Genomic DNA, 14,244 nt, shown 5'->3' with positions numbered 1-14,244 from the left:
TGTTTCCGTTCCCGGCTCTGGGAGGGGAGTGGGGTCCAGTGGTTAGAGCAGGGGGGCTGGGAGCAAGGACTCCTGGGTTCTCTCCCCGCTCTGGGAGGGGAGTGGTGTCTAGTGGTTAGAGCAGGAGGCTGGGAGCCAGGACTCCTGGGTTCTCTCCCTGCTCTGGGAGGGGAGTGGTGTCTAGTGGTTAGAGCAGGAGGCTGGGAGCAAGGACTCCTGGGTTCTATCCCCAGCTGTGGGAGGGGAGTGGGGTCTAGTGATCACAGCAGGATTTTAGAGGTCGGTATCCAAACGCACTGGGCCAGCGGCTGGTATCGGATCCTACCTGGCGCCCTTTGCAGTGACGGCTGGAGATGCAGGAGCCAGGCAGCGCTGGGCTGGTATCGTCAGTGACTGAAATGTTGGGAGGGAGAACGTCATAGAAAAGCAGGAGGAAATGAATCTGTAGTGCTGGCAGGAGCCGATTCCTCATTCCGTGTCAGCTGCTTGATTAGGGAGGGTGGGTAGCGGCTGGGCAGGGAAAGTGCCCCGTGGGCAGTGGCTGGGGAGGGAAGGTGCCCGGTGGGCAGCGACTGGCCTCCAGTGCTTGGTCCAAGCTCGTGTCTCCTGGGAGGGGACTGTTTAATCTCGGCGGGGGAGGAGCGTGGCACTGCTCTGTGGCACTGGAAAGTGGCTGGAAGAAGAGGCAGCCAGAGGATTAAGGATGCCTGAGCATGGGACTGTGTCCCTGATCATCTTGGCTAACAGCCATTAGGGTGACCAGATGTCCTGATTTTATAGGGACAGTCCTGATATTTGGGGCTTTTTCTTATATAGGTGCCAATTCCCCCCTCCCCCCCTGATTTCTCACACTTGCTGTCTGGTCACCCTAACAGCCATTGATGGAATGTGTCCAATTCTTTTTGGAAGCCAGTTAGACTTCACAACATCCCCTGGCGAGGAGTTCCACAGGTGACTGTGCGTTGGGTGAAGAAATACTTCCTCTTGTTATAAACCTGCTGCCTGATCATTTCATCGGGTGACCCTGGTCTGTGTGTGATGTGAAGAAGTAAATAACACGCCCCGCTTCACTTTCTCCACACACCAGCCATGATTTTATAGACCCCTCTCATGTCCCCTCTTTTTCAGTCTGAACAATCCCAGTCTCTATCATCTCTCCTTGTATAGAAGCTGTTCCATTGCCCTGATCATTTGCGTTGCCCCTTTCCGTACTTTTCCCAATTCTAATAAATCCTTCTGAGATGGGGCAACCAGAGCTGCACACAGGTGTGGACGTACTGTGGCTTTATATCGAGGCATTATGGTATTTACTGTCTAGGACCTAGGGGTTACAGTGGACGAGAAGTTGGATATGAGTCAGCAGTGTGCCCTTGTTGCCAAGCAGGATCACAGTGTTTTGGGCTATATTAGCAGGGGCATTGCCAGCAGATCGAGGGACATGATCAATCCCCTCTATTCGGCACTGGTGAGGCCTCATCTGGAGAACTGTGTCCAGTTTTGGGCCCCACACTACAAGAAGGATGTGGAAAAATTGGAAAGAGTCCAGCAGAGGGCAACAAAAATGATTAGGGGGCTGGAGCACATGACTTCTGAGGAGGGGCTGAGGGAACTGGGATTGTTTAGTCTGCAGACGAGAAGAATGAGGGGGGATTTGATAGCTGCTTTCAACTACCTGAAGGGGGGTTCCAAAGAGGATGGATCTAGACTGTTCTCATTGGTACCAAATGACAGAACAAGGAGCAATGGTCTCAAGTTGCAGTGGGGAGGTCTAGGCTGGATATTAGGAAACACTATTTCACTAGGAGGGTGATGAAGCACCTGAATGGGTTCCTAGGGAGGTGGTGGAATCTCCTTCCTTACAGGTTTTTAAGGCCCGGCTTGACAAAGCCCTGGCTGGGATGATTTAGTTGGGGTTGGTCCTGCTTTGAGCAGGGGGTTGGACTAGACCCTCCTGAGGTCTCTTCCAGCCCTGAGATTCTGTGATTATTATCTACCCCTTCCTAATGATTCCCATCATTGTGTTCGCTTTTCTGATGGCCGCTGCTCACTGAGTGGATGTTTTCAGAGAACGATCCACAGTGACTCCAACGGCTCTTCCTTGAGTGGAGAGAGTTAATTTAGACCCTGTCATTTTATACATCTAGTTGGATGCTGCTTTCCAAGATGCATCACTTTGCCTTTATCAACACTGAATTTCATCTGCCATTTTGTTGCCCAGTCACCCAGTTTTGTGAGGTCCCTTTGTAACTGCTTTGGACTTAGCTATCTTTACTTTTGTATCGGCTGCAGATTTTGCCCCCTCACTGGATCATTTATAAATATATTGAACAGCACTGGGCCCAGTCCCCTGCTATTTACTGATCCTCACTGTGAAAATGGATAGTTTATTCCTACCCTTTGTTTCATATCTTTTAACTAGTCCCTGATCCAGAAACTTTTGGGTAGGTTAAGAGAAGTGATCCCAGCCTGCTAGGACCCACTCGGGGAACAGAAATGTGATAACAGAGGGCTCCTCGGTCTAGCCGAGAAAGGTTGAACACAATCCAATGGCTAGAAGTTGAAGCTAAGGAGATGCAGCGTAAGGTGCACATTTCTACTAGTCAGGTAATCCAGACTGGCCGTTTCTCTAAAAGATCTGTTCTAGTTCAAACAGGAATTAACGCAGGTAAGTCCCATGGTTTAATCCACAGCCAAGGAGATTTAGGTGAGATATTAGCAAAACCTTCCTAACTCTCAGGCTCCCAAGGGAGGCTGTGGGATCCCCGTCACAGGAGGTTTTTAAGAACAGGTTGGGCAAACCCATGAAGGCTGGTCCTGCCTCAACACAGGGCACGGGAGGTGTTGACCTCTCAAGGTCCCTTCCAGCCAGACATTTCTGTGATCCTTTGGTGGTGTTACACAGGAGGGCAGCTTAGGTGGTTGTCAGGGTCTCTTGGAATCTAGGTTTCTAGGGCTGGGATGGAGTTTTGAGTCTGAAACTTTTTTCTGGAACAAGGACACAAAAATTTGGGATTTCCCAGGAAACGAAATTCCAGGCCCCACATGGTTTGTTCCAGGTGGATTGAAACATTTCACTCCCCTGGGGATGTCTTTGAGTTGGCTGCAATAATACCAAAGAAGAGAAATCTCTCAGTGCAAAGTCGAAGGTTCTGTTCTGAAAGGTTAAGGCAGAACTTCCCAAGCTGGGAATCAAACCCAGGAGTCCTAGTGCCCCCCGCTCTATCCACTCGACCCCGCTCCCCTTCTAGAATGAGGAGTAGAACCCAGGAGTCCTGCCTCTGGAAGGAAATGGGGGTCTGGTAGCTGGAAGGGGGGCTGGACTCCTGGGTCCCATTCTCAGCTCAGGGGCAGGGTGTAGCCATGGGGAAATGTCCTGCCACGTCCGCTGAAACAGACTTTGACCTGGAAGGTCCCTGCAGTGCCAGTTGCTGTCCTGTCAGTGCCCTGGAAAGCAATGCAGAATGGAGGCTCCCCCCGCCATCCGCCTGCCTCTCCCCAGGCCCCTGCTCCAGTGCTTGAGGCCTGGTCAACAGCCCAAATGGCCAGCACCTCTGGGCATGTCCTTAATGAGGGACCCCTGGCTTGACCCCTATGCTGGGACATTGACATGAAAGGAAGCGTCTGTCACTTCCCCGGCACAGCTCGCCCCTCGGCCAGCGTCCAGCCTCTTCCCGCAGCCTCTTTGGTTATTGCTCAGTTCCACAGTGCTTGACCCCTGGCCGGGTCACCCTGCAGGCCGGGGACTGCACAGGACCCACCTACCTGCCTAGTAGAACAGGATCCAAAGGCTGCAAATTGAAGCCAGCGAAATTCAGCCTGGAAATAAATTTTTGACCAATGAGGGTAATTATCATTGGAAGAATTTACCCAGGGGCATGGTGGATTCTCCATCACTGGCAATTTTAAAATCAAGATTGGATAGGGTGGGGTTTGGGGCGGGGGGGTTAGGAATGATTTGGGGGAAGTTCATACGGAGGCCAGACTCCATGGTCACTGCGGTGCCGGGTGGCCTTGGAATGGATAGCTGGGCTTGGAAGGATTGGATTGGTATCGGTCAGCGTCAGTTTCACACACAAACTGAGGGGGAAAAACAGTTCCACATAATAATCGAAATCAACAGCGAGGCACGGGAAGACAAAGGCTGCAATGTATTAGATTAAAATTCCAGTGAGCTAGACCAGTGGTTCTCGCCCAGGGGTCCGCGCACTTCTGGGGGTACGCAGAGCTCTTCCAGCCGTCTTCTATTTCCCTAGTTTACAAGAGACTACAGAAAAAGCACTAGCAAAGTCAGTACAAACTAAAATTTCGTACAGAGAGTGGCTTGTTTATATGGCTCTATCTAGTATCCACTGAAATGTCAGTACATTATTTCTATTCCAAGAGATTTATTTTCTAATTGTTTGGTAAAAATGAGAAAGTCGGCAAGTTTCCGAGGCGGTGATACCTTAGCATTATTAAGCCTGATTTTGTAAGCAAGTCGTTTTTAAGTGAGGTGAAACTTGAGGGTATGCGAGACAAATCAGCCTCCTGAAAGGGGGACTCGAACGGTTGAGAGCTACTGATTTAGACTTTTGATTTAGGCGGGTTAAACAGACTAGCCCATCCAGTAGTAGAAACAGGCGCGATTTGTTGATTTAAGGAGATTTTCTTGGTACATTGCGACATGGGATGCTGACCAGTTGCGTTTTAATGGTTTATAAGGCTTTAACTTTTTGAACCTCCACATCTACTGTTATTAAATAATTGTCTCCCCCACAATCATTTCGCACAACTGTGAATTTAAATCTATGTTTTAAAATGCTGAAACCCCGTAATTTTACGCTGGGACGAGAATTTAAATGAAATAAAATGCTTACAAATAAATATCGGTATCTGTCCAAATGATGATAAAATTGAATTCTGCCAAGCCCAGCTGTCAGGAGGTGGTTGTGAATTTCTGCCCTGTCAGGAGCTCAGAAAAACAGGCATGCCTAGGGAGGCAGTGTTGCCTAGTGGATAGTGAAGTGGCCTGGCCCACAGGAGATTGGGGTTCGGTTAGTTCTGCCTGCTGCGTGACCTGTGACAAGTTGCGGAGAACAAGACCAGTTTCCTGCACCAAGTGCTTTGAGATCCATGGAAAATCCTTAAGGAGATTTGGCTCTCGCTCCAGGACATTGTTTCTGCAGCCCTTGGCTCATCCAGAGGAGAGGAACAAAAACAATAAAACAGTTAAAAAAACCTGACCTAGGAGGAAAGGTTTAAGAAAAGGGGGTCAGGGGAGCGTTTAGTCTGGAGAACAGACCAGTGAGGGGGAACCTGAGAACAGTTGTCAAATCTGTTCAGGGCTGGCACAAAGAGGACGATGATCAACTGTTCTCCCTGTCCAGGACAAAAAGCGATGGGCTCAATCAGGACCACTGGAGATCTAGGTTGGATAAACGTTCTAGCTCTGAGGCCGGTTAAACTCTGGGACAGGTGACCAGGGAGGCTGTGGATTCCCAGCCACTGGAGGATTTAGGAACAGGTTGAGCAAACCCCTGTCTGGGTTGGTCTAGGTTCACTTGGCCCTGGCTCAGCGCAGGGGGCTGGACGCAATGTCCTCTTGAGGGCCCTTCCAGATGGATATTTCTGTGATCATTTCTGTGCTGCTGCTTAAAACACCTGCCCGGCATGGCAGCCACGGTTAAACCCCTGCACAAATCTCTGCAGGACGGCGGTTCTAGACGGCTTCCCTTGTGAGGCTCTGGGTCTCAGGTTGCTGGCAGGAGCCTTGGCTGGGTTCCCGAATACAAGTGCCAATTAATAACGACGACTTGGCCTAATGCGCGGCCCGGCTCCACGCAAGGGTCCTCCCGGCCTTTAGAAAGCGCTGAGCTCCACCAAGGAAAAGTGCTTGGTGGTGGTATTATCTGTAGCCACACACACACACACAACTGCTTTTTTGGGATTTGTTTTTTATATCATAAAAAACAGATCAAACAAAACTCTTCCCCTCCCACCCCCCCAAAAAAACAAACCCCAAACCAGGAAAACAAATGTACACGTTAATTTAGTTCCCCGTTCTGCGCGTCAATAATAATAAATTCATTCATAATAAAAAAACCAACCAAACCAAGAAAACCCGACGGATTCTGCTGCCCCGAAAGACCCCGGAGCTTAGCGACGGTGGTGGAGATGGGTGAAAAGCTGAACCGAGAGGCTGTTGTTTCTTTCCGTTGGGGAGTGGGGGGGAGGGGTGCGTGCGTGCGTGGAGGGAGAGAAGAAACCAGCCCCAAAGTAACACAAAAGAGCCCCAAATCCTTCTCTGAAGTGCGCCCGAGTGGTTCCTTTGCAGACAGCCGGCCGGGTCAGTTTCACATTCGATTAAGTGCCCGACTCTGGCTTCTCCATCGGCCGCCTCTTGGGACCCTGTGCCGCTCGACGGCCTGGCTGCGCGTCCTTCCGAGCGCGGCCCGGCCTGGCCGCCCGGACGAGTGGTTCCTGGGGTGATGGCGGGAGAGGGGGACAGAGCCGCGGGGGAGCAGCGTGGGTCCTGTGTCCGTGGCCGCCCCGCTCTGGGGCGTCGGAGCGGGTGTCGCGTGCTGCTGCCTGGGAGCATGGGGGGGGGGAGCTGGCAGGAAGGGGGGGATGAGGATAGGGGGTGCCTGTACCCCGGCTGCTGCGTGAGTTCTGTGCCCGTGGGCCCGATAGGATAATGGCCCGGCAGGGCCTGGCATATCCCGGAAACCTGGAAGAGATGGGGAAAGGTGGGGGGGGCAGATTAGGGCTATACCGGTGGGGCTGGAGAGGCCTGGGGGGGGCGGGGAATGGGCTAGGGAAGGCAGGTCGGGGGATGGGCAGGTCGGAGCGGGACGGGGGAGGGGAGGTGGGCAAAGAGGATGAAGGCTGGAGTTTGGGCGGGGGAGGGATGGAGCCCCTGGACCCAGCCTGGCTCATTCCCCCCCCATGACCGTTGGGGGATTCTAACACCGCCCCCCCTCCCCCGGTGCTGACCCCAGGTGGGACCAGTCCAGGATCCAGCGGCTGCGAGGAATGAAATGAGAAAACTAGGGGCAGACCCACCCCCTGCAGAGACCTACGTCCCTCCCCCCACATCCACCCCCCCCCGGCTCCATACTCACATCCCCCTGCATTGGCGTCAGCAGGAGAGTTCACATGTAGTGCCACTGGCCCTCCATTCCCATGGCAATGCCCATACTGCCCATCGGACCTGGCGTGGGGGGGAAGAGGAGAGCTGAGACCCCCCAACAGCACCAGAGCCCTAGATCCCAGAGTAGGATGGGACCCCCCCTACTTCCGGCCGGTCTGGCTCACCCAGGCCCAACAGCCTCCCCCAGGTCAGCTAGCACAAACCAGCTGCAGCTCGGTTTAAAGGCTCCCTGGGTTTGACGGAAGGGGGGGGCCCTCCCCGAGGCTCAGGTTCCCCCGGCCAGGACGGCAGCCAGGAGCATCAGCTGTTTAGTGAGGGTGGGCTCCTGTCTGAGATCAGCCAGTGACGGTATCTCGAGGGACACGGACTCGCACTTGGGCCTGGCTGGACGTCTCGCACAATCATGGCTTTTTCCGACTGACATAAAACATGCTCGGGGGGGGGGGGATTGCTGGAATGGGGGAGGTTCCCCCCTCCCCCCAGAGACAAATCAGCCACTTGAGCTTCGATTCCAATCAAAACAAAAAAATATTTGCAGGGGGGGATTTAACCCCCCCCAAAAAATGTTCACACTGAATCAAAGAGGAATTTGTCCTTGCAATGAAAAACAGGAACCGATGCTGGGCGTGGGGAAGGGGAGGACCCGATATATTTTTTTTATGGCTTTAGACATTTTCGGTGGACAGCGTATGTCCCGTTTTCTCGGTCCCACCCCCTTTCACTGGGGGTGAAAGTCGCCAGTTCCCCCCACTGTCGCCAGGCCGTTGCAGAGGGAGGAATGACATTGGAGTGGACGGAGGAGGCCAGAGAGTTGGGGGGGTCCCTGCCAGCTAGTCCAGCCCCACCCTGCTCCAGCCTTACCTGGGGGGCGGATGGCCATGTGCTGCTGCCCGTCCATGACGTACCCGCCCATGGGTTGCGCCTCGGGGCTGTAGGGCGGCCCCTGACCTGCACGGAAGAGAGGGGGGAAAGGTCACGGTGGAGATTGGACGTGGGAGGGGGGCACTTTCCCAATGTGGGGGCATTGTGGGTTCTGCAGAGTGGGGCGCACAAGCCCTGCCCTGTGGGGGGCAGGACACAAGCCCAGTGGGGGGGGACCCGGAAGCTGACCCCCCCGCCACCCCCTCCTCTGTCGGGCAGCAGGGCACTCGGTCCCCGTGGCCCATTCAGCCCCCATCTCCCCTGCAGGGGGGGCTGGTTCATGCCCCATTTCGCTAGCAACGCCCCAGCCCGGTGGGAAGGCGGCTGAGACCCAGCGAGCTCGTCCCATGCTGCGGGGGAGCAGGGGGGTGAACCAGGTCCCTGGCTCCCGGTCTGGGAGGCAGAGGGTTTCGGGGGCTCCCCACCCCTGGGCCCAGCCCCGCCAGCTGGGCCTCACCTGTGCGGTTGGACTGGTCGATCATCGGCTGTACGATGCGCCTCCGGGCGTTAATAAACCTGCGCCGGCCGGACAGACAGACAGACAGACAGAGGGTGAGTCCCGGAGCTGCTGGGAGAAGGACGCAGCCCAGAGACCCAGGGACCCCAGGCGCAAGGGGAGGATGAAGGTCACAGCCCCCCTAGGTTCTTGCAGCGTGTCACTCTGGGGAAGGGACCACAACGGCCTTGGGGGCATGTATCCCTCCATTGGGAGCCAAAAATGTCTGATGGGGGGACCAGCCCCCGCAACCAGGAATAGAATCCAGGAGTCCTCATTCCCAGCCCCCTGCTCAACCACTAGCCCCCACTCCCGTCCCAGAGCCAGGAATGGAACCCAGGAGTCCTGGTTCCCAGTCCATACCCCCATGCTCTATCCACTAGCCCCCACTCCCCTCCCAGAGCCAGGAATGGAACCCAGGAGTCCTGGCTCCCAGTCCATACACCCATGCTCTAGCCACTAGACCCCACTCCCCTCCCAGAGCTGGGAAGAGAACCCAGGAGTCCTGGCTCCCAGCCCCCTGCTCTAACCACTAGACACCACTCTCCTCCCAGAGCTGGGGATGGAACCCAAGCATCCTAGAGAAGACCCCCCCCCATTCTAACCCTGAGCCCAAGGTATTTCCCAGAACCCCCAGCTCCCACTTCCCCCCAATGTTCCTCACAGGACCCAGGGTCTGCACAAGGGGAAAGGGGCCCCCAGCCCCAGCTGAGCAGAGGCTGCCTAGGGTCCCAGGCCTGCTTCTGGGGGGAGGTTTCACTCTGATCATGGGTGGGGGGTGCCAGGGATGTGGGGGAGGGGGAAGGCAGGAGGCCCTTAGGTGGGTGGGGGAGGCAAGGGGCAGGGGGGGAAGAGAGGAGAGGGGTGGGGGAGTGAGGGGCATGGGGAGGCTGCAAGGTGGGAGATTCCAGGGGCATGGGGGGGATGCAAGGAGGGTCAATGGGATGGGGGGGTGAAGGGGGAGGGGTAGATGCCAGAGGGGGAGGGGGAGATGCCAGGATGGGGGGGTTGCGAGGGGGGAGTGGGAGATGCCAGAGGCAGGGAGGATGCAAGGGGGTGATGCTGGGATGTGGGGGGTTGCAAGGGGAGAGGGAGAGATGCCGGGACGGGGGTGTTGTGAGGCAGGAGGGGGAGATGCCAGAGGCAGGGGGGTTGCAAGGGGGTGATGCTGGGACGGGGGGGGGGAGTTGCAAGGGGGAGGCGGAGATACCGGAATGGGGAGGTTGTGAGGGGGGAGGGGTAGATGCTTGATGGGGGGGTTGCGAGGGGGGAGTGGGAGATGCCAGAGGCAGGGAGGATGCGAGGGGGTGATGCTGGGATGGGGGGGGGTTGCAAGGGGAGAGGGAGAGATGCCGGGACGGGGGGGGTTGTGAGGCAGGAGGGGGAGATGCCAGAGGCAGGGGGGTTGCAAGGGGGTGATGCTGGGATGGGGGGGGAGTTGCAAGGGGGAGGCGGAGATACCGGAATGGGGAGGTTGTGAGGGGGGAGGGGTAGATGCTTGATGGGGGGGGTTGCGAGGGGGGAGTGGGAGATGCCGGAGGCAGGGGGGTTGCAAGGGGGTGATGCTGGGACGGGGGGGGGGTTCAAGGGGAGAGGGGGAGATGCCGGGACGGGGGGGTTGTGAGGCAGGAGGGGGAGATGCCAGAGGCAGGGGGGTTGCAAGGGGGTGATGCTGGGACGGGGGAGGAGTTGCAAGGGGGAGGCGGAGATACCGGAATGGGGAGGGGGGAGGGGTAGATGCTTGATGGGGGGGTTGCGAGGGGGGAGTGGGAGATGCCAGAGGCAGGGAGGGTGCGAGGGGGTGATGCTGGGATGGGGGAAGAGGTTGCAAGGGGGGAGAGGGAGATGCCAGGACTGGGCGGTTGTGAGGCAGGAGGGGGAGATGCCAGAGGCAGGGGGGTTGCAAGGGGGTGATGCTGGGACAGGGGGGTTGTGAGGCAGGAGGGGGGGTCGGGAAGGGGAGATGCCAGAGGTGGGGGGGTTACAAGGCGGGAGGGGGAGATACCGGGATGGGGGTGTTGCTGGGATGCGGGGTTGCAAGGGGGGAGGGAGAGATGCCGGGGGGGTTGTGAGGGAGGAGGGGGAGATGCTGGGACAGGGGGTTGCAAGGGGGGAGAGAGAGATGCTGGGATGGGAGGGGTTATCAGGAGAAGTGCAAAGGGGGAGGGGACGTGAGGGGGAATGGGGTGGGTCATGAGGAACATTGGTGGGAGATGACTGAGGGGCATGAAGGGACGGTGGGGGGGGGCACGGGAGGGATCACCCCCACACACACCATGGCAGCTTCCGGGCCGATCTTACCAGTTATTGACCTGCAGGATGGTGAGCCCTGTGTCCTGCGCCAGCTGCTTCTTCTGCTCCTCCGAGGGGTACGGATGCTGCAGGCCAGAGCAGAGAGCAGCGTGACCCGGGGGGCAGCCCTGGCCACACGGCACCCCCAGCCAGAGGAGGAGCTCAGAGCCCTGGGCCAGGGGGCACTAGGCCCTGTGAGCCTCCTGGTGACAGGGACACTTTAATCCCATTATAAAGATGGGGAAACTGAGGCACAGAGGGGGTAAGTGGCTTGTTCGATAATTAAGTGAAGCGTGTGTCAGAGACAAGGAGAGAACCCAGGAGTCCTGGCTTCTAGCCTTCCCCTTTCCCCCAACCCCATTCCCTGAGCAGGGGATAGCACCTGGAGTCCTGGCTCCCACTCCCCACTTCTAACCACGAGGCCCCCTTCCCCCAGTTGGAAATGGAACCCAGGAGTCCTGCGTTCCCGATCTAATAAGAAAAGGTGGCCAGTATTTGTCAAGTGCTTTGAGACCCTAGGACGAAGTAAAAACACAATTAACACTAATTATTACACAAAATGCCAAACATTCCCTGCCACGGATGCGGCCGGCCCTGGGGCCTCGGATCTGTAGTGAATGGATTTAAAACTTCCCTCTAGAGACGTGGGTGAGAGCAGGGGGCTGAGGAGTCAGGACTCCTGGGTTCTATCCCAGCTCTGGGAGAGGAGTGGGGTCTAGTGGTTAGCACAGGAACCTCAGGACTCCTGGGTTTATTCTAGGAGCCTGAATAGCCAGGCCTAGAACCCTATTCTCCCGAGTCCCAGTTCATTGCTCCATCCACGAGCCCACACTGCTGACAGAATTAGCCCATTTGGCCTGTCATAGCTTCCCCAAGTGCCAGAATCCCAGGCCTTGAGCTGAGGGGTGACTCCATCAGCCAGTAGCAGTAGAAGGCTCTTACCCTCAAGGGGGGAACATGGTGCATGTAGCCACTACAAAGAGCAAATGTCACCATCCAATGAATGATCCCTGCCTGGGCCAGACCACCAATACCGAATTAACTTGCCAGACCATGGACCCCGGCCCAGATCCTGGTCCCAAATGGACCTGATCCAGCCTCCTCCTCATCTGTGGGGCCTGGAATTCTAACCTAATTTTTGGAGGCATCAACTCTCCCCTGGGAGCTCTGAATTTGCCTCCTAGCAACTGCCCAGCTTGCGGTGACCTGGGCGGCCAGGGAAGGCCGCCTGTCATCTGTCACCATGCTGTCAGGGGCGGGAAGGAGGGCTTGGCAGAGGTCTCGGGGTGACCCACAGAACGGTGCCGCCTCATCCATCATTGGGGCCTGGCAGGGAAAGCACGAGGCTGCCTGGCCTTTGATCGGCAGGACCTTTGCTGCCCCGCGGGAGGGGAGAACAAGGTTTCTACACCAGGCCATCTGGCTGGAAGCTGAAGAAGGGGGAGGCTAAGGATGGGAAGGATCCCAGAGCTGAGGAGAGAACCCAGGCGTCCTGGCTCCCAGCCCCCCTGCTCTAACCACTAGACCCCATTCCCCTCCCAGAGCTGGGCAAGAATCTGGCTCCCAGCCCCCCCACCCCCGCTCTAACCACTAGACACCACTCCCCTCAAAGGGCCAGGGAGAGAACCCAGGAGTCCTGGCTCCCAGACCCCCATCCCCCCCGCTCTAACCACTAGACACCACTCCCCTCCCGGAGCCAGGGAGAGAAACCAGGGGTCCTGGCTCCCCGCCCCCCTGCTCTACCCACTAGACCCCATTCCCCTCCCGGAGCCAGGGAGAGAGCCCAGGAGTCCTGGCTCCCAGGCCCCCCTCCCGCTCTAACCACTACACCCCACTCCCCTCCCAGAGCCAGGGAGCGAACCCAGGAGTCTTGGCTCCCAGCCAGCCTACCCAAATTTCAGCTTTGCCCAGCCCAGTTAACACATGGCACAATTTATGCCAACTTCCTGCTCCATCAAAAGGCTCCCCCTTAAGAGTCTTTAGTTTCAGAAATGGTGGGAAAGGCCCACGGGGGGGTCACCTCTGTCCTGCCAGGCTGGGAAAGGCCTTGGCTTAGCGGAGCCCTCTGCAGTGGCAGCGCCAGCCAGTGGGTTCAGGGTAATTGGCCAGAATTGATTACACTTCCCCAGTCCCTAATAGGTTTATGGTGCCTTCAATTAGTGACTAATTGGTCAGCGCTCATTAACTCAGCTTTGTTTAACTAACCGGGGAGAGGGGGGTGTGGCAGCTCCCCTAATGGCTTGGTGGCACAGCAGCGAAAGAGCAGACGCAGCAGCCTGCCCGCTCGGGGGTGAGGCCTTTTACCTGTAACCGGCACCAGCTCTGGTGAGTGTAGGCGGGACCTTTCCCTGCTCTGGGAGACACTTTCCATACTCACTGCAGGCCTGGTTCTCTTATGCTAGTGCCCCTCTGGGCTCCGCCCCCTAGAGCTGGGGATAGAACCCAGGAGTCCTGGCTGCCAGCCCCCTGCTCTACCCACTAGCCCCCACTCCCCTCCCAGAACTGGGGATGGAACCCAGGAGTCCTGGCTCCCAGCCCCCCCGCTCTAACCACTAGCCCCCACTCCCTTCCCAGAGCTGGGATAGAACCCAGGAGTCCTGGCTCCCACCAGGAGTCTCCGGCGCCTGGCCTTGCCCTGCCCCTCTCATCACTCACCGACAGGTGCTGGAAGAGCCAGGCCCGCATGATGTTGGTGGCTACTTTGGGGAAGATCCCCCGCTTCTTGTTCCGTTTTTTGTCCCGGTCCAGGTCGTCGTCATCTCCGGTGCTGGGGGAGGCCACGCTGTTATCCAGGCAGTCCCCTGAGAGAGAGGCAGCCTGAGTGTCCAGGAGCGGGACTCGAACTCGGGAGCAGTTCTGCTGAGACACCTGCCCCTTGCTGCTTGAGCTAAAGAGAAGCTTTCGGCCCCCTCCCTGATGCTGACGCACAAACGTGGTTGAGCCACTAGTGGGTGACAAAGAGCCACAGCAGGGGCACATGTCCCCCTAGGGCGAGAAGGAGAAAGTGCCCTCGCTTGGCTGTTCTCCACCTTTCCTTCATGTCTCGTCTCCTGCACCTCGGGCAAGCGTCTTCACCCGTGCGCAAAATCCTAGTGCCTGTCCCCTCTTGCACCAGGCCCTGCTCCCCTCCCAGGGCTGGGGACAGAACCCAGGAGTCCTGGCCCCCAGTCGTCCTGCCCTCTGCTTTAACCACTAGACCCCACTCCCTCCCAGAGCCAGAACCCAGGAGTCCTGGCCCCCAGTCATCCTGCCCTCTGCTTTAACCACTAGACCCCACTCCCCTCCCAGGGCCAGAACCCAGGAGTCCTGGCCCCCAGTCGGCCTGCCCTCTGCTTTAACCACTAGACCCTACTCCCCTCCCAGAGCCAGAACCCAGGAGTCCTGGCTCCCAGATGCCCCTACTCCA

The 14,244-nt window shown here is 57.3% G+C and overlaps 1 protein-coding gene across 1 annotated transcript in view; it reads right to left on the bottom strand.

Moving 5' to 3' along the window:
* Positions 1–5,989: 5,989 nt before the first annotated feature.
* MEIS3 (Meis homeobox 3) overlaps positions 5,990–14,244 on the bottom strand; it is a 34,210-nt gene continuing 25,955 nt past the window's right edge. Inside the window, exons 8-13 of the mRNA XM_030544679.1 lie at positions 13,494–13,639; positions 10,848–10,924; positions 8,508–8,566; positions 7,991–8,077; positions 7,101–7,189; positions 5,990–6,706 (exon numbers count right to left, since the gene is read on the bottom strand). Of these exons, the coding sequence (XP_030400539.1) occupies positions 7,131–7,189; positions 7,991–8,077; positions 8,508–8,566; positions 10,848–10,924; positions 13,494–13,639 (428 nt within the window). The 3' untranslated portion in view covers positions 5,990–6,706; positions 7,101–7,130. The remainder of the gene's footprint in view (positions 6,707–7,100; positions 7,190–7,990; positions 8,078–8,507; positions 8,567–10,847; positions 10,925–13,493; positions 13,640–14,244) is intronic.

Source organism: Gopherus evgoodei, unplaced genomic scaffold (genome assembly GCF_007399415.2).
Source record: "Gopherus evgoodei ecotype Sinaloan lineage unplaced genomic scaffold, rGopEvg1_v1.p scaffold_34_arrow_ctg1, whole genome shotgun sequence".
In the NCBI taxonomy this organism is placed as follows: domain Eukaryota; kingdom Metazoa; phylum Chordata; order Testudines; family Testudinidae; genus Gopherus; species Gopherus evgoodei.
This window is presented reverse-complemented; position numbering and strand designations above follow the sequence as displayed.